Source organism: Lycorma delicatula, chromosome 1 (assembly GCF_047948215.1).
Source record: "Lycorma delicatula isolate Av1 chromosome 1, ASM4794821v1, whole genome shotgun sequence".
NCBI classification, from domain to species: Eukaryota; Metazoa; Arthropoda; class Insecta; order Hemiptera; family Fulgoridae; genus Lycorma; species Lycorma delicatula.
The window spans coordinates 176,839,867-176,860,214 of NC_134455.1; the positions used below are offsets into that span (position 1 = coordinate 176,839,867).

General features: G+C 30.8%; 1 protein-coding gene across 2 annotated transcripts in view; it reads left to right on the forward strand.

Annotated features, from left to right (window-relative positions):
- The first annotated feature begins 5,737 nt into the window (after window positions 1-5,737).
- Window positions 5,738-20,348, forward strand: part of Zip88E (Zinc/iron regulated transporter-related protein 88E) — a 51,156-nt gene continuing 36,545 nt past the window's right edge. Inside the window, exons 1-3 of one of the 2 annotated variants that reach the window (XR_012756588.1) lie at window positions 5,738-5,906; window positions 10,991-11,377; window positions 15,977-16,110. Coding sequence is in view for 1 of the 2 variants with exons in the window: in XM_075367794.1 (XP_075223909.1) it covers window position 5,906; window positions 10,991-11,377; window positions 15,977-16,110 (522 nt within the window). In the remaining variant the exon portion in view is untranslated. The remainder of the gene's footprint in view (window positions 5,907-10,990; window positions 11,378-15,976; window positions 16,111-20,348) is intronic. The other variant, XM_075367794.1, reaches the window with a different exon arrangement.

Here is a 20,348-nt window from a genome sequence, read left to right on the forward strand (position 1 = left end):
CTATCGCTTTGGTGAATCCTATTCTAAATAATATTTCATTTGATGAGTGGACAGTTATAGCTGAAATGTGCAAATTATTGAAAATATTTGAAGAGATAACTATTGAAATAAGGTTTCAAAAAACTGTCACTATTTCAAAAATCTGTTTATTGGCGCGAGCGATGACAAGACATGTACTTAACATTAAATCTTCTACTCAGAATTCTGAAATCGTTAAAGTATGTAACAAGATGTTAGACCAACTGCAACATAGATTTAAGGATGTTGAAAATAATAATATTTTGCTTGAAAGCATGCTATTAGATACTTGCTTTAAAAAAACAAGCCCTTAAAGATGAAGCATCTTACCAAAATGCTTACACAAAACTTTCACATAAAGTTCAAAGTATTCAGATCAAACAAGGCGACTTTGAAACCGAACAAGAAATTATTGAAATCTCCATTTCAACTTCATGGGAAGATTTTGATAAAAAAGTAACACCAATTTTAACTAATTCAAACAGTAGCAGGAATTTTAGAGCTAGATAAATATATAAATGAACCGCTCATCTCAAGAACACAAAATCCTCTCTCTTTTCTTTTCGTTGGTAGTTGGGTAGAAAGAAAGGCGGTTAATTTATCCAAGATTATTTAAAATAATGCAAACTAGACTTTGCATTCCTGCAACCTCTGTTCCCTGTGAACGAATTTTTTCAAAAGCGGGACAGTTAATAACAGAAAGCGAAATAGACTTAAATCAAAGAATTTCGAAAAAATTATATTTCTACATGTAAATATGTAAAATACTATAAAGTTTATTTGAAAGGTACTAACTAATTATTTATTTTGCTTAATTTTTATTTTTTTCAACAACTAGGTGCACATCCTTAAACAGAGTCGTACTGTTAGACAAATAGTCACGTATCACAGCCTGCAGGGCTACGGGAACATTGCGGCGTCCCAACTCATACAGGACAGAACTCCAACACAAGGAAGGAAATGCTGCCTCGATGTCTATTATATTATATTGCCAAAACATATTTACAGTCGGCGCTTTCCACCTAGGTAAGAGCATTTAAGATGCAATCCTCGGTGCCAACTCCTTTCGTGAAGCCATAATAGCCTCGATTTAGAAAACAGTTCATCTCAATGCTTTCCCAGAGCCGTTTCATAACCAGTCTTTCATGCAACTTGCCGATTACCAGAAGAAGGCTGATGGGTCGATAAATACCGACCTCACTAGGATCCTTTCCTGGTTTTAAAAGCAATCTCACCAAAACCACGTTCCGACAAGTTGGGAAGCAGTTCCAGTTTAGGCACCCCGAGAACAACCTGCCAAGCGGCTCTCTTATGACAGGAAGCAGATAGAATAATATATGCGGGTGAAGTTGGTCAATCCCCAGTGTCTTTCTCAGTGCCATTCGAGAAACCACTCGGTCTATATCAACGGGATCCACAGCCCGTATGCTAGGGAAGGGCGTAGCCCCCACCCTGACGCCGACCTCTGCTTCACCCTCCGAAGCATCTGCAAACAGAGTATCCAGGAACGCCTTGTAAATCGCCACAGATGTTAAAGTGTGGTCACCACCACCAAACCCGCATCGAACACTGGACAGCACGTGCAATGGCTTTGGCCTGTAACATGATTTTGCGAGCTTCCAGGGGTTGCGATGCAACTCGCGAATGGAGTCTTGCCATATCTTGAGTCTGGCTTCCTTGATGGCATGAACATACTCATTACGGGCGCGCCGGTAGATCCGTAGACTCTCAGCGCGCACGTCATCAACGATAATCCCCGTTAGGGGGGCGACGCTGGTATCTTCTCCTAGCGGACTTAACTCTTGCACGCAGCAGGCTAAGGTCGGAGGACCACCAATTTCTCCCGGGCTTCCACCTGTGTTTAACAGACGGCTCCCGGAAGCAGCGGTCACACGACTCCAGGATTCTCCTATCAACGGACTGGCCACTATCTAAGGGTCTGTCCATGGGCGGAGGCCATCGTAGGACCCTATCGCATCCAGTCTTGATGGCCCAGGCGAATTGTTCTGCCATCAATTTTATCTCCTCCCAGTACTTCTTGCGTCATTCCAACCTCTGCAAGGCAGCTGCGCACTCGCACCGTAGCCTGTCTTAATCCAGGCTTCTTAGGTTATAGCGACCTGAATCTGGAGCTCTTAGACCGCCTCCGTAAACGATCTCATAGGTTATAAGCCTATGATCGCTCACACTGGGCTCGGGCCAGACAACCCAACTACTTGTACTTCGTAGCAGGTCGCCCGTCACCAAAGTGACTGATGTAACTTTCCTCCAGTTCGCAAGAGAAAGTTGGTGATTGTTCTGCGTCGTTAATCAAGTAGAGGTTGCTGGCTTCAACGAACTGTTTGAGACCAGCGCTTCTGGGGTCAGTGAGTGGTGAACCCCAGGCGGGAGACTTGGTGTTAGCGTCCAGAGCAACCAGCACTCTGATGTCCAGGAGACTGCCAGAATCCTGTCCAACTTTGCCAGCAAGTCATAGATACTCCATTCAAGCTGGAAGTATCCCGACACTAGTACGACATCGAGGGTACCCCTAGTGATTCGCACGACGGTGAATTGCTCATCAGATGAATGAGGCATCTAGAAGGCACCTAACGAATCTGAGCCAACCACGATCGCGGAGAGTGGTTGTCTCCAACGAGAATGAATAACATCCACCCCGTGGAAACCGACCACCCTATCCCCGACCGCATACGGCTCCTGAAGCAAGAGGACCTCAAGGTTGTACTGCTCAAGGAGCTTCATGGCTTCACTGGTGGCCACCCACCAGGACGCAAGCGTTCGAGATAGTGGAGTCCGTCCTCAAAGGTTTTCCCCAATTCAGGCATCACCGTAAGCTGTATTCTTTACAGCTCTCGCCCGAGCAATGTCATATTCCCTACACTGTCAACAACTGAGCCTTCAGCCCGTTCTTCTGCAGAACTTCGACCTCCGGCAAATGCTTCGCCTGCCGCTCAACTTTCAAGATCACGTCATGGTCCCTTGTTTTCGTGACCCAGGAGACTTAGATTCTTTTCTCCGAAGGTTCACAACCTTTTTAAGGGTTAGCTCCGTCGCTATCGACGAAGCCCCTAGACCAGGTTTAAGCGGGACTACCTTAACGGTAGCCCGCTTAATTTTGGCCGCCGACCCCTGAATTGGCGGCGGTGGACCAACCCGCTTAACCGCAGACCCGGTAGCAACTGAGGCGAAAGAGACAAGCTTTCTAACCTTCTCTTCCACCTGTTGACTAGATTTCTGGAGTTCGGCCAGAGCCTCACCCGTCACCGGTTTGAAACCCCGAACTCCCTCCACCACCTGGTCGACCTTCCCTGACAGTCGTGAAACGACTGAATGCAGGACCAGGTTGGCGCCTTGGAGTCCCTCGCATTTTAATGCCAGATCCGCAACCATCAAGCTACAGCTAAAAATTGCTCAAGTTTTAGGCGCAAATTGTTAAAAACGGAATCCTGCAAAATTTGACTATTGGTTTTAGTTTTTTTATACATTTTTCTGTTGTTGTGTTTTGGTGATTGAGTTGTTATTTTCTGAAATTAATTATCACAATGGTCATATATTGTTTTGTTCTACAAAACCTAAATTAGGAAATTTTATATTTAAAGAAAGAAACTATGTTTACATTTACTAATAAAAGCGTTATTTTTGGAGAAATTTGAAAAAAAAATTAATTTTTCCTTCTATTCCCTTTCCTAAAATTACCAGAATCATAAAACAATGTCGTTTCATTGATTCCTTACAATTAGAAAACTGAATACCTATCCTAATTTTATTGCTCACCTACTTTTTTATTTTCTACTTTTACTGGACTGAATAAGCCTGTTTTAAAATTTGTAGGTAGAAAGACAAATCAAATAAAATAGAAGATTATAGATAACTTTTATAGTACCTGAAAGAAATGTAGCATTATTAGAAAGCAACATAACTTTTATGAAACACAATTTAAAAAAAATGTTATTGTTTACCTTATTTAATTCCAGTTCCATAGAGAGCTTGTTCGGGTTTGCATAGTGAACCATGTAATGTTCCCAATAAGGTGCTTCGTACTATGAAACTTTTCCTTGAGAGGACTTCAATATTTTTTTTTTTTTAAGTCTGAGAGGACTTTTTTTTAAGTATAGTCCCAGGTATACAACTAAATCACTTTTACTTTTCACAAGAAACAGCTTTGATTCAACTGCTCTGATTTTTGGATACATTCTCTTTCAATGTGTTTTCCCAGTTAATGAAGTTTTGATGATTTTTTGGTAAACTTCTGTAATGGTTTTCAATAAAAATAAGTCTATTGGTCAAGAGAACTCAGGAGGGGTTATTCAGTGCAAAACTAGTTCTGATCTTCTTCTGTAAACATTTCAGTAAACATCACAGTAAATTTTCAATAAGTTTGGCCCTCACAACCTGAGATAATAGGGAGGAAAACTATCATCCAGTAAATAAAATTCTTCAACTTTACATTCTTCAAAGATGTACAGTATGAAAAATTCCTCCATTATATTTAAATAAGTAGTGTCAGTCTGTTTTGTCAAAAAGTAAGGTACACTTAAACCTCTTCTTGACAACCCATACCACACTATAATTTTTAGCAATTATTATGATGTTCCTACACAACATAGGGATTTTCAATGTCTGGTAGCTCTGACTGTTGTGGTGTTTAATTAATTCAACCACCTAATTTAATAAAGCTTCATCACACTAAACAATTTCTTTTGAAAACTCAATGACTTGTATACATTTTACTCAGTACCACTTTCTGTTGAGAAACATCTTTACTGAGAGAAAGTACTGATGCTGAATGTAACTTTTCCAACAGACACATTTCAAAAAGTAATGGATGCTTGACTATGAATTTTCTGACTCATTAGTTGCTAATAAACAGACATCACTGAAATTTTAGGTAAATTTACAGGACTCTTCTGCTTATCTAAAAATGTTAATAGACTTTCTTGCATATGGACATCTAGAACAGTTCCAGCTGCTTCAAACTTACTCTCTAATGTAAGTAGTGGGTAGTTGTACAAGTGAATCTTGTAAAATTTAAAAAACCATCTTCATACTTTCTCATACTTTAGAAAAATTTCCCTTTTTTGTAAAGTTTATTCTAAGATCTAAAATTATTTTAAATCAATTTCATCTGAGAAATATTAAAATGAAACAATTATGAGTTGCAAAGTGTGTAAAATTGTTGGGATACTAAAAAAAATGGTAGATAGAATATAAAAATATTTTTCTTCTTCCGACAGCTTTTTTTGTATGGGACTGATCCAGTATTTGAAATATTGAAATGTAAAACTAGTAAATAACAAATGGGAAGTTTAACATTTAAGTATAAAACTGGGGTGGAATTAAAATTATCAAAAAAAATATTTTGAATTTTTACTTATTTTTTTTGTAATTCAGAAATGTTTAATAACTTGCTCTTAATCTGATATAACATTTGCTCTGCACTATATAAATCCATTTATGCATGTATGTTTATTATTCTAACGGTTTTTTTTTTGTAATTTAATAATACTCTAATGTATTTTTAAAAATTAATATGGAACAGTATATTTTACTAACCTTTTGAACTTTGTAAAGTTAACGTTAAGATAATTATTGTAAATTTATTAACAGTGAAATTATAATTAGTTTGAGCTTTGACACATAAAATAAATCAGTCATTTAGAATTAAACTAATAATTAATTTATTTTGAATAATTTTTTTTTTGCAAATATGTACTCGTGTATTTTTCCTAATGTGTTCAAAGAATAGTAATTTCTTAAATGTTAGACATTTTCAGGTGAAAATATTTTAAAATATAGAATAAATAGAGTGAAGAAAGTGTTTTTATTGTTGATTTTAACTTTGCATCTTTTCATCTTAAGGTAGGAAAATTTACTACTGCCATATAAAAGTGAGTAATTCCTTGATGATTTTAATAGTAGTAGATTTTTAATAAATTTTTATAATCAGTTATTGATTAACATACTTAACATAGACAACCAATAATTATTCATAGATCAAATGAATGAGAGTGACAGAATGTAATAAACCCTTTTTAATATAATTAAAAATAATTTTCTTTCAAAACATGTAGAATTATGCTAGTAGCAACTAAGATCTTTTTGAAGGTATCTTACAATTTCTGTTCTTAGAGTTGATAGTTGCACTAATAAGAGTGAATTATTTTAAAATTAAAAAAAAAGAATTAAGGTTATTAAATTAAATAAATAAATATGCCTGAGAAATTCAGTCAAATTAAGTTATTGATTTAACATAGCCAACTTTAATTTTGTGGTAGACTCATGCAACTTCCTAATATTTGCTCATTAATTGGAATGTTCATACAATTCTATTATGTTCTACATATTTGTTTTTATCTCATGTTTATAAATTATTCTAAAATTAATGTATAGTTATAAAGTTCTATTTTAGTTGTGACAAAGTTAGGTAGATTATTTTCAATGTTCAAGATCATTGTAATTTATTTTTTTGTAAAACAAATTCATGATGAAAACAGATGTAGATGTGAAGTATGTATGTATGTTTTTTATTGTTGAGCGGCACATTAATTAGTTGCTTTACTTTTCTACTCTTTTTTATGGTTGCCACGTACAAGAGAATCCCATTTTTTAGGAAAAATTATTTTCACTATTCAGCTAATTCCTGTGATGAATAAAATGAAATTGTCATTTGTAGAGCTGAATACAACCCTACTTAGTAAGTTACTTACCCTGCTTTTCATTTTCGCTCGAGTGAATATTTTAACACAAAATTACTAATTCCAACGACACAAATTTATTTTCTGATGTCATTTCTTGCTATATTGTTCACTATCATATCACCACTCCTACTATTAATTTGAAAAAATATGTTTAAATTTGTACTCACTGTAAACTGTATGTTATCATTTTCAGGTCTTAGAAATTAACAGATTGCCACACAATTATCATTCCAATTTCACTTTTATTAATTATACAAAAGGTATCACTTAAATAAAATGCCAGACTTGTATATTAATTTTTTTTTTTAATTAAAAAGAGAAAAATTTGATGCAGTAGTGCTAAATTCTTAACTGCAAAAATAATTATTAATTAAGGTTCTTTTAGAAAATATGGTAATATCAACATGATCAAATAAAATAAAAATTACAAAATAAATGTTCTCTATCACTTTCAAGTGTCATTTATATATATTTTTTAATCATTAGCTTACAATCTATTTAATTTTAATTAATTTTATTCACAAAAACATACATTAAATTATGGTTTTAATTTTTGTTCGTAAATTTAAAAGTTATTAAACTTAAAATCTGATAAAACATGTTATAAAAGATAAATCAGTTTAAAATTCTGTGTTAAAATAGCCATTTAAAAACATTATTTTGTCTAGTTTTTGGAGATAGTCTATTCCTATGTAAATTGGTTAGCTGTCCAGCCTTAGAAAATACTCTTTCTGAGGGAACTGATGTTGCAGGTATACAGGAGTATTTTAAATTTATCTTATATCAATTCAGGTAATGAATTTTTTTATACAATTCCTAAAATTCCAAAGGATTTTTCAGTCTGTTTAGATGTGGCATTTCCAAATATTGTCATATTTGCAGTATTCTGGTTGTTCCAGAGGTCATTGTTCCACTTTACATAATTTTTCTTCAAATAAACTCCAAAGACTGTTGTTAGAATATGTCGGTCTGAGGTTCTAAGATTTTCATTTAATGGTATTGTATCAATGTCCATTCGCCTTGAAATAATTAAATTTGTAACCTCATCAGTTATCCATTTTTGGGCATGCTGTGCATTTTCTTTTATGCCAAATGGGGTTTTTTTAAATCTCAGATCAACAAAAATAGCTGTGGCTACTTATTTATTATCTTCAAAATGGCCAAGCCTTTCTTTTAATGGCCAAGTAAATCTTCTTTTAAATTAACTCAAACTCTTACTAAGGGAACAATTAATGCCATTGTCGGATATTTTTCTCCTGACAACTCGACAGTCATTTGCTGAACAGGCTTTAAAACACTAATACAATCTGTGACGATTTTCCATTTTAAGGCATCCAAATATTGAGGAGCATTTGGAATTTCAGATATAGTAATGGACAATGGATCTTTTACTTCCAATAGTCTTTCCAGCATCACTAAAACAGAATTCCATCTGGTAGAGACATCCTGTTCAAGTTTTAATACAGGTTTCCCCATGGTCATTTGCTTATCCCTTAATTTGCTAGTTACCATAACACTATGCTTATTTAAAATGTGGAACAAGATACCTGCATTTTTTCAATAAATCTGGGAACTCTTTGTTCTTTTTAATAGCATCTTGTACAGATAAATTAAGGGTATGAGCCACACACGGATAGTAATGCAAATTTAAATGTTCGTTAATCGCATTTTTTATATTACGTCCATTGTCTGCAACTATTGCCACTACTTTGTCGATGATATTCCATTCTTCGAACATTATTTTTAAATATAGCCGATTGCCTTTCCCATATGAGCAACTAATATTTCGCGAGTCACGAGAACAATTGAATGCAGTTTGTTACTGTGCATAAAATGACCAGTCACTGTAATAAACGATTTATTGTTATCGGCTGACCAAATATATTGGTAGTTACTGAAATATGTTATTGAATTTAACATATTTTTAATTTTTTTCCCATATTTCATAGTAAATTTGTGGTAGCATTATACATGATAAATGTTTCCTACTAGGTGGGGTATACAGTAGTTGCAATTTCCTTATATATTCTAAAAAAGAAGGATTTTCAACCAAAGATAAAGGTTGGAAATCAATAGCTACCATTATAATGATGCATCAATCAATCGCAGTTCTTTCTGCTTTAGAAAGAACTTCCTTTCTTTAGAAAGTTCTTTCTTTATCATAACGTCCAAATAAACGTAGTTGTTTTTAAAGCAGAGCTATATTTACTTTATTAAATGAAATTTTACTACCTTAAGTTTTAGACTGGGTGTTTTTATTTCTTGGGGGTGCTAATATTTTACACATTTTTTAATACAGTTTTTTTTTGGAAGTTGTATGTTTTTGTTTTGTCTTTATTTTAATATATAAGTTATTTTTCATTTTGTTTTTAAATTTTTCTTTAAGTTTTCATTTTATTTAAAATTTTTTTTATACTATTGTTTTGTGTTTGTATTACATGTTTTGTTTTCTGGGCGTTTCTTTTAAATTTTTAATTGTGAATTTTGTTTTTTTTTTTACATAGTTTTTAAAACAAATCGTGTTCGGGCGATGAAAACGCTAAAGCGTTTTTCGCCTAGAAAAACCAAAAAAAAAAAAAAAAATTACTACCTGTTGTTTTGGCTGATGATGTGGAAGGAACAGGATCTGCTATTATTGGTACTGTGTGTTGATGGTTGATTAATCGACGAAGTAGAAGTTTCAGAAGTTACTTCTGAAACTTTTACTTCTTCTAAATTACGGTAACGACTAAGATAATTTATAAACGAAAAATAATGAAACTAAAAAAAAACAAAGTTTAACGAAATAGTCTCTAAATGAGTAAATTCTATTAAGTAGTAACTCCTATAATACTAAAATAAACGAAAAATTCTGTAGACTGAATCCAAAAACTAAAGAAACAAAACTCAAAAACACTATTATTTAACAGTGACTTGCTTGCTTTTTCCTGTTTAGCCTCCGGTAACTACAGTTCAGATAATACTTCGGAGGACGAATGAGGATGATATGTATATGAAGTGTAGTCTTGCACACTCAGTTCGACCATTCTTGAGATGTATGGTTAATTGAAACCGAACAACCAAAGAACACCTGTGTCCACGATCTAGTATTCAAATCCGTGTAAAAATAACTGGCTTTACTAGGAATTTAACACTGACTGAAACGGTAACAAATAACACTATACGAATTAACGCTAGATTTATGAACAAAAAACAAAGATATAAAAATATTAGCGACTGATTTTGAATGAGATAATAATTAAAATAAATCCCCTGCATTTGCAGAAAATAATTTTTAGGGAGGGATAAATTGCGGCGCCAGTAACCAGTAGACAGTCATAACTTATGAAATGATACGTTAATAACAGCTATTAAAATATATTAGTCAACTAATAATATTATTCAACGTTTGTACTTGTGAAAAAATATTAGTAATATTCACATTTTGAATGAATCATTCGATTTATACCAATCTATTACTAATATCTCGATTATTAAAATCATTCGATTTTGTCCATCGCTAAACACGATTAATCTTTACTCATTCTTAATGATTGCATGAGTAATAATTTTTGTTGATAAGAAACTGTGTGAAAGTAACTGTTACTACCAACTTCAAGAATTTACTAGTTCGATACTTTTAATGGTAAAATTTTACTGAAAATTTAAATTTAACTAAACGAACTCCAATAATAATTGTTATGATAGGTTCTTATCAACAGCTTTATGTAATTCAAATCAGCTGTTGCGGTTACTAATATGTGTTATTAGTTACAATCATAAGATTGCCGCGTAGCGCGTTTATTGCCGCTCTTGTTTAATAAAAGCTTTGATAAGCCGTTGACAACAGTAATTGTTTAAATCTTATCAGAGTGCTTAGTAATTTGTTCATTGTGAAGTGATGCGTGTAACTGAATATTTATATTTTTAATTTCATCGTATGTATGGGATTCAGTTTACCGAGTAATTAAAAAATTATTATCCTTTTTAAAAAAAATTGCGGTTTATGGATGTTGTCATTTTTTTTAGGTTGAATAATTTTTATTTTCAAACATAACCTAAGAAAAAGACGTTTCTTTTGTTTGCTCTTTGTTATATTTATTAGTTATAGCCTGATATTTTGTGGTGAATCTTAGTTTTAATTTTTAATGCAGTTAAAGAATAGTGTTTTTCTGTAAATTATGAACATAGTACTTAGTACCATTGGTTTGGTACAATAATAGTATTTAGAGACTAAATTAAGTATTTATGGTAAGATAGTTAACATAGAGAATTAAAACTGTTAAATCTTTCAGTGTTGTTTGCACTTATACACTGCCTTTTAAATGATGTTGTTGCGATATTAGTAGCAATGTTTACGCTACTGGAAGCTAAGGGTGTTGCAGCTGCTGTTCTTGCTGGTGGAAGTTTAATTGCTGGATTGTTACCGAAGTGGCTTGGGTTAGCGGAACGCATTGAGCATTCATTGTTATTATCAGTTATCCTGTGTTTTGGTGCTGGTGTTCTGTTGGCAACTTCTATCATACATATTTTACATGACACAGTAGCTGCGTTACCCGTTTGGGGTGAAATATACTTCTGTTCTGGATTTATGATTCTCTATTTTGTTGATGAACTTGTCCAGTACTGGTGTCTTGTTACAGTAGAAAATGATGAAAGATCATCCACACACCATCATTCAGGTAAAAAATGTCTAATTTATTCTACTTCACTTATTTTTGGATACATTCTATTATCAATGCATATACATTTCTATCACTAATGCTATCTAATTATTGATTTATTGATGTTTTAACTTTTAAGAGTTGAGTGTATTTTAGATTGATAAATAATTCAACTGTGGACATAAAATATTTTTTGCTACAAATTAAAACTTTGATATTATTCGGTAATTATTTTATAAATATCACAGACAGTGAATGGATTATAATTACACATATAATTATTTTATTTTAGAATCAATAAAATATGAAATCAAATTTTTAGTAGCTATAAATTAAAATTAACAAGTAATGCACTTTTTCTCTGTGAATAGCCCTTCAAGAACCATACAAATATCATTTCGTGTTGTTTCTTTCTTTGGTCCATTCTCCTTTGCTGAGTTTTTTCTTACCTACTGGAACCTTTAATTCAAAGATTTTCTTATTGTGTTCTTTTATATCTAGACAGTCATTTTCTGTTATGTTGAACTTTTTGAGTTCTTCTTTCATCTGTTTGACATAACCATCTTGACCTTTATAATTTCAGAGTGTATTGACAATCTGTTTGTTTAGCCTTAATTTATTTATTCAGTATTTGTTTGTGTGCACTGAATTTTAATCATTGTTTTCTTATTGTTACTTCCAGGTCTATAATTTTATCACATAAAATACTGCATTATTAAACAAAAGTTTTTCTGCTATTTTTTTGTGAGAATCTCACCTGGCATTTAATTTGAAAGTATATTTTTAATGGTTATGGACATACAATTAATTACACATCAACTTATACTTTTGAACTGAATACCAAGTTAGAAATTATTTATCTTTATTTGGCAATGCAAACAAAGTAAGCCCTAACCAGTGGAACATATCTCAAAAGGCTTAAAAATGACCCTTCTCCTTTGTAAATATAACATAAAAGTCATGAGTTAATTCATTTCTAATAATTTAAGATTTAATTAAATTAAAGTAGTTTGTTACAGGCTGTAACATACAAGTACTAGTTTTGTTTTTCTTAACTACTTGTGCTTCTTTTTCCAAGTGTAAAAGTTAACTCTTTGTATTTAAGAAACTTGTTTTAACTTAAAGTGATATTTTTTATTTCCCCGGGTGGCTGCCGTAGTTCCATCAATTTTTATCAATAGTGCTGGAACCATTTTGTTTGTAATCATATTATTTTTTGATAGTTACACATTCAAAAATCAACATCCATTACCTAAAAGTGGTGATGTACAATATTTGGTATGTTATCTTTAATTCATGTATTCATATCATTTTTAATCGAGAAACTAAACTAACTATGAAAAGTGAAGTGATTAATAATTGCCAAAATTAAGACACAAAACTGTATCCACATTATTTTATATGAAATAATTGTACATGTAACCACATTAAGTTTAATTTCTTTACAAAATATTTCACATGTTATACGTATGTGCCATATTTTATGGAAAAGTAGCAATGAAAAACTTTTCAAAAATAATGTAATCATTATCACTCCAATAATCACAAAAATTTGTTTTTATCAGTTTCCAAACTAAGATCACTAATTTTAATTTTGCGATCTGCACAAACATTTATATACGAAGTCTGTAAATAAAGTAATGAGACTATATTTTTTTTGGCAGCCAAAGTGGCAATATTGTAAAGGTACTAGTAAACATACAGTTATATGAACAGCTGATTTATATTAGGTATTAATATTTTTAATCTGTTGTTGCCACGTGTGACATAAACACCTTTTTTTGTGAAGTGAGTTGTTGTGCGTTACAGAAATGACTGATACTAATTATGAGCAAAGTTGTGCAAAATCAAGTTTTGTGTTAAACTCTGTGAGAATGCTACTGAAACTTTTTCAGAATTGAAAAGGGCGTATGGAGATGACGCTGTCATGAGCCCAAGTTTTAAGGTGGTTTAAAGCATTTTCTGATGGCTAGGAATTGGTTGCGGATGATCCATGCCCTGGAAGACTGTTAACATCAAAAAGTGATGACAATGTTGAGCTAATCAGAAACTTTATACACTACGACTGACGATTAAGTGTCAGAATGAATGCAGAATAATTGAATTTAAAACATACCACAGTCCATCAAATTTTGACAAACGAATTGGACATGAAAAAAATTTATGCAAAATTGGTCCCAAAAAATCTCATTGTTGAACAGAAAAACAACAGGGTGGAAGTGTGCCGCGATCTTATTGGGTGAAATGAAACTGATCCTGAGTGGCACACTTCAAACTCACTACGTTCCCAAAAAAGCAAAAATGAGCAAATCAAAACCATTCTAATTTGTTTCTTCGATAGTAATGGTGTTATCCATAAGGATTTTTTGCCTACAGGACAGACTGTAAATCAATATGTGTACTAAGAAATTCTTGAAAGACAACGAAAAAGAGTTGCCGACATGAGCCCAGCAATCAAAGATAACAGGATGCTGCATCATGACAATGCACCTGTCACATTGCACTCTCAATTAATGAGTTTTTGGCAAAGAAAAGCATTCTTGTAATTCCTCAACCACCCTATTCACCGGACTTGAGTCCCTGTGATTTTTTCCTGTTCCCGACTTTAAAAAAACACCTCAAAGGACACTATTTTGGAACAGTAGGAAACAAATAAGTTGTTCCCATCTGAAAGATATTCTGGTTTCTGAGTTCCAACACTGCTATGGAGAGTGGGAAAACGATTTAAAGTGTTGCGTGGAACACTTAAAACCCAAGGGAACTATTTCTAAGGTGGTAGAGTCCATGTATAATTGGATTGTAAATAAAAAGTTTTTCTGAACCAGTATAATTACTTTATTTACAGATCTCAAATCAGCTATTCAAAGTACTTTATTAATATTCCGTTACTATCTTTGACTAATGGGTCATTCCATAGAATTTCAGTAAATGTTAGTTGCATGACCATTTCAAATTTTTTTCTATTTCTACCACTAAATTCTATATACAAGAGAAGATAAAATCCATAATTGTAACATTTTTATCTTCTCAGATTGTCCATCTATAAAAACTGTTGAAATAATTAAAAACAGTAATTTTTCTTGAATTTCTTTGAATTTGAAAATCAATTACACCTGTTTTACTTATAAAGATATTTTGATAATCAAAAATGTCTTAAATCTGTTTGTCTTAAAAAAATTGAACTGTAAGTGAATGAGCTGTAATCACATAACATTTATGTTATAGAAACTGTTTAAAATTAGTTAACTTTTGTAAAAATGTTGATATATACATATTTTTTTTTTTAGTGAGGAGTAATGAATAAAACCTCCCCTGTTAAAGAACTGTTTCTGAGAGATTTACCAGAAAAAATGTTTGTTCATACCCTTCCAGAGATGTTTGGTTTTAAATTATTATTTTTTTCAAAACTTGACATTTTTCAAAAGGGGGCCCAGATAGAAATATAAAAAATTACAATGGTTAACTCTACTCTCCTCCTTCTCCCTTTCTGATGTTTCCTCTTTTTCTTAAATACTGTGTCAAGAAAGCTGTATTATACTTTTTTTTTATTGTGTCAAGAGAGCTGTGTTATATTTGTAATTATATATTTTAAACAATTTGTAATTTGTATGTAGATATATTTATTAATCAATTATCTTTTAAGATCCAGTAACAAATAAAGATAAATCTTCTTTCATACACACGCATGCACACACATGTTCTCATTAACTCATTTACATATTCACACTAACATGCGCACATGAATGCTAATGAACGAATGCACAAATTCATGCTTTCATGGTAAGCCAAATAGCATAATAAATATTATCAGTATTGCTCTCCTACTGCTTCTCTTTATTTTTTTAAAATTTCAAATTTCATTTACTGCTGTAGCCACTAAATAAATGTCTAGTGTAAAACTGTACCTATTGTTTAACCATGATGTTTCATTGGAACCGATTTATTAAATGTAGCTTTGGCTTTGACATTTTTTAAACAATTTTTAGAATGCTCTATTCTCTTGATATTCTACATACCACAAAACCATCAGGTTTCAAGGTATATGATTCTATTACTATCAGGATTTATGCATTAATCATTCTTTATTTTTCCTTTTCATTTTATGTGTGATTAGCATCTGTATCTTGGCACACTTAATACTTATGTATTATTTCTCTCGTTGGCAAATTCCTATTCATCATGTTATGATTTATATAACCTTGTTTAACATGTTAGTTTATTTCACTGATGTATAAGGGTTGTATTCTAATTCTGCTCTTATGCAATTTTTTACTTGGTTCTTTTTTTAATTAACAATTGTAAGAACTCTTTTATGAAGTTTTACAAAAGTTTTTTGCAGGTTTCTGGAAGCATCATAGTTTTTCAACTGTTCCTGAACTATCCTCCAAATTCAATAGTACTCATTTTTTTTTTACGGGCAATTTGTATTTCATGAATTCCCTTGTTTTTTTTATGTGTATATTTATTTAATCTTATTCATTTTTGTAATAATACTGAAATATACTGTTAATGATATTTTTTTTTTGTTAATTACAATTTATTGTATCCCAATCTTTTGATATTAGTGTTTAATTTTTATGTATTATTATTATTGATATTTATTATTTCAATTTTTAGATCCTTCAGAAGTTGATAGATTATTGAATGATAATGGAGATCATTCAAAATATGGTAGTATTAAAAAAGATGAATCAGCTCAGAAAATATTAAAAAGTGGTCAGCAGTCATCTACGGATTATCAGTGGAAACAGGTGATTTCTATAATATTATTATATTCATTTGATATTTATAATTTACAAAATTAAAAAGATAGGTGTGTGGTATGGTCATTCAAAGGTTAACTTTATTTAAAATAAGCTTTATGATAATCTTATTATGATATTTAAAATATTATCAGGTATTTATTTCTATTAGATTTTTGTCTTGGTATCTAGATTTTGGGGAAAAAAATGCTTTTTACTAGAATTACTTATTTATATAATTCCTTGAATAAATCTACACACAGGCACACACGTGGAAACCTGTTTTAAACGGATCCTGAACATATTTTTTACTGTGTAACAATTAAGTGTTTGTACTTTATTGTATTCTTGTGTATTGTGCCTTTATCTTATTACTGTACCTTACTGTGTACAAGTATCGGCTTATGGTAATCTTATACATTTGTTTTTCTTTAAAATTCACCAAAATGTCTCGTAAAAATACTGCTTTAACATTAAACGAAAAAGTTAAAGTTATTGAACTGAATAATAACAAAGGTAAATTGACTGTATGTCAGTGAATGGATAAGTTTAAGTGCAGAAAAACTCATATTTACAACACTTTACAAAAAATAGGAAAATTAAAAAAAATTAGGAGTGGTTAAAAGGAAATGTGAATATGAAAAGGCAGCAGAAAACTGCTGGATATGAAGAAATAAATGAACTGTTGCAGGAATGGTTTGTTAGCAGTAAATCTAACATTTGCCAAGATCTGGCTCTATTTTACAAAGCCAAGCTTTACTGTTAGCTGAAAAATTCAACAATCTGATTTTAAAGCTTCTAATAGATGGCTTGAAAGTTTTAAAAATAGACATAACATTGTTTGAAATAAAGTTTGTGGAGAAGCAAGCGATGTTGATAAGTTTGTCATTAAGGAACGGGAGACAACACTTTCTATTATTCTGGCTGGCTATAATCAAAAAGACATTTTTAACTGTGATGAAACAATAATATTTTTAGAACTTTACAGACTAAAACGCTAATGTTAAAAGGAGAAAAATGTATCTGTGAATACATGTTAAATGAACACCTTACTATTCTTCTATGTGCAAACATGGTTGAGGAACTTCTAAAACCACTAGTCATGGGTAAATCTGCAAGACCACGGTGTTTTACTCACATTAATGCTAATAAACTCTCTGTGACTTGGCAGTTTAACAAAAAAGCTCAGATAACTTCTTTTATAATGGAGGATTTTTTTATTGTTATTAAATTATTATTTATTGTAAACATTTTTTACAACCAGAGGTTAATAATTATTAATAAATCAATATATTTAAATTAACAAAAAAAGAAAGGGAGATAAGTCAGTTTCGAACCGATGTGCCTTCACTTCCCCTTGTAAGATCCAAATATTTCATTAATTAAAATTTTATTTGGCTATAACTCTGAAACCAATGAAAAAAGTATCAGTTATGATATATCGTTAAAAAGCTCTCAATGAGGGCTTATTACTGCACTTAAGAAAAAGTCCAAAATCCAAATTTTTTGGATTTTGAGCTTTTATTAGACACTTTGGTCTAGTCAATTGCAATCAAAAGGGGAGGTGCACAATTAGATGTTACAGCAGTCCTAAATCCAAAATTTCAACATCCTATGACTATAATTTTTGAGTTATGTGAGATAAATATGTACATATGTACGTACAGACGTCACGCTGAAACTAGTCAAAATGGATGCAGGGATGGTCAAAATCGATATTTCTGTTGAAATCTGAAATTTTTTGTGATCACAATACTTAATTTATTTCATACAAGGAAGTAAAAATTAAAAGTGATTTAAAAAAATAATAATCACACTATGTAGATTTATAGTTCATTCAGTAGTGGGAATTAGTATGATGCACAAACATAGGAAGCTGTTATAACATTTTTTAAATAAAATTAATGCCGTTAGTTTATACTTTTCATTCTGTTGGATAAAACCATTTACTTCTTTTTTTTAATTTGATTTTGGAGTAAAAAAAATCTGAGAGGGCCAGATCAGTTGAAAGCAGGGTTTTGTACATTTCTGACTATAAGTGATTCTTGGTTTATTGTCAAAAGTGCTCAAATCATCCCCACCATATCCTAATCATTTCATAACTTGTTTTTTAAACCTCAATACAATTTTATACTCATATTATAGCCTGAAATCTCAGATTGATTCATGATGACTTAAACCTTGGGAACGTAATTAACATTGCTTTTATTCTTAATTCATTTTTAATTAATTGTTTTGTACAGAAACTCTCTTTTTGTTTGGAAGGTGTGTATGAATAAGGTGTTCTCAATTATTACTTTTTTTTAATTTTATTTCCCAGTTTAGTTATTGCTGAATTTCCCAGTTTAGTTATGAGTAGTTATTGTTGTACATTTCCTTTTTTATATGCTTTTTTCCTTATGAGTTCATATATACTTCGTTCTGTATGAATTTGGCAATTTGCTTTTGCTATTGAGATTTGTTTTGAAATCTTGAATTGTTTCATACAAATGTGAACAAACTACTTTAGATAATTAGTTCCTGTCATTTTGTCAGGCGGTTGAATATTCTACACTGTATAAAAAAATGATTATTTCTGATTACATACCATACTGATTCTTTTTCATCTTCTTGTGTACACAGTTTCTCTGTTTTAAATTGGATAAATTGTATTTATATTTAAAATTTTATCAGTAAATAAATCTAATTGGTAAGCAAACCAAATGACAGTTTATCTTGTTTGCTTTTTTTATTACTTGTTTCACTCCTTGAATCTATGAGAAAATATTTTGGTATGTTATATTAAAAGTATTAAAAAATCTGGGTTTTATTTATTATTGTTTTCATTAACATGAATAGTGTTAGTTAAATGTATATATATGTTACTCATAAAAAATCATAAACTGTTCTATAAAACAAGCATCTCCACTTTTGAGCATGGAAAGAAAAAGAAAAAAAAGAGTGTTTTGCTTTTTTTTCATGGTATCAAGTTAAAGGTTTATAAAGTTGATAATATTTTAATATTTAATAAAATATCTTTTTAATATTTAATAAAAGTTTTGTAATTTGATGATTAGACAGCATATAATATATATCAAACTGTTTAAATTTTTTGACTAATTTATGTTGTCATGAATTTACACTATACTGTACTATTATATCATATTTTAATATTTAGTTCACTATATAACTCATTTTATTAGTTTGAAACATGGTATAGATAAATAATTAATTAAGTGTTATGGACATTTTTCAAATGCTATACTTTAAAAGAAATTATAGTAATGCATGAAAGAAAATGTGTTAGATTCTGTTTGAATTGTCAATTTTCCTCCCCAAATTTTTATATTTTTTCATATTTTGATATCTCAAGTTCAAATACAAGGAAATCTTAATTCTATGTTCAACTATGTATGTGCTTTTGGTATTTATTTTGATTTTTTTCACAGGAATAGATTGCTAATGAAATTTAAAGTAATAACTTGTCTATTAGAGATTTCATTTTTGAAATTTCTAATGAACAAGTTAATAGTCAGATAAGTGGTATTAACTAGCAAAGGTTGGACCTCATAAAAATGTCATTGATGGTTTTTTTAATCCTTGAAAAGAATACAACATAAAAAGTGTCTATTTCTTTAACGTATTCACTCTTTTTTAATAATTTCTCATTTACATGATAAATAATTGTTTTTTTCACTGTGACAAATTTTAGCAAAACCTGACCAAGAGGTTAATTGCTGGTTTAGATTAATTACTTATGCCAGAATAGTATTATTTAATTCATTAAATAACAGAATTTATTTTTCTGTTGCAACATATTGCTGCCATTACACTTCATGAATAATATGATTGCAATCCACTTTATTTACAAATCTATTATATTTATATTCACTATTAAAATAATATGATAATACTATTAAATTAATAATTCACTATTAATATAATATTCATTATAAATACATTGTAAATTGTGTTTGGAATGGGCATGATATAAAGAATTTTGTAATTAAATTAATTTTTGATAGTTAAAATACCAAAACTGTTTATATCATTACATTTGACTGATAAAGAAATAAAATGTTAAAACTTTAGAAGAAACAGTTTACAATCTCTGTGCAAGTTATTTTAGTTTGTGACAATGTTTAAAGATTTATTCTTTAAAAATTCAATTGTTGGCTTGCTTTTTTAAAAAAAAATTTAATCTGGTTCTTAATCATTATTAAATGCGTTCTAAAACAAATTTCACACTGTCTGAAATCTTTTAATAA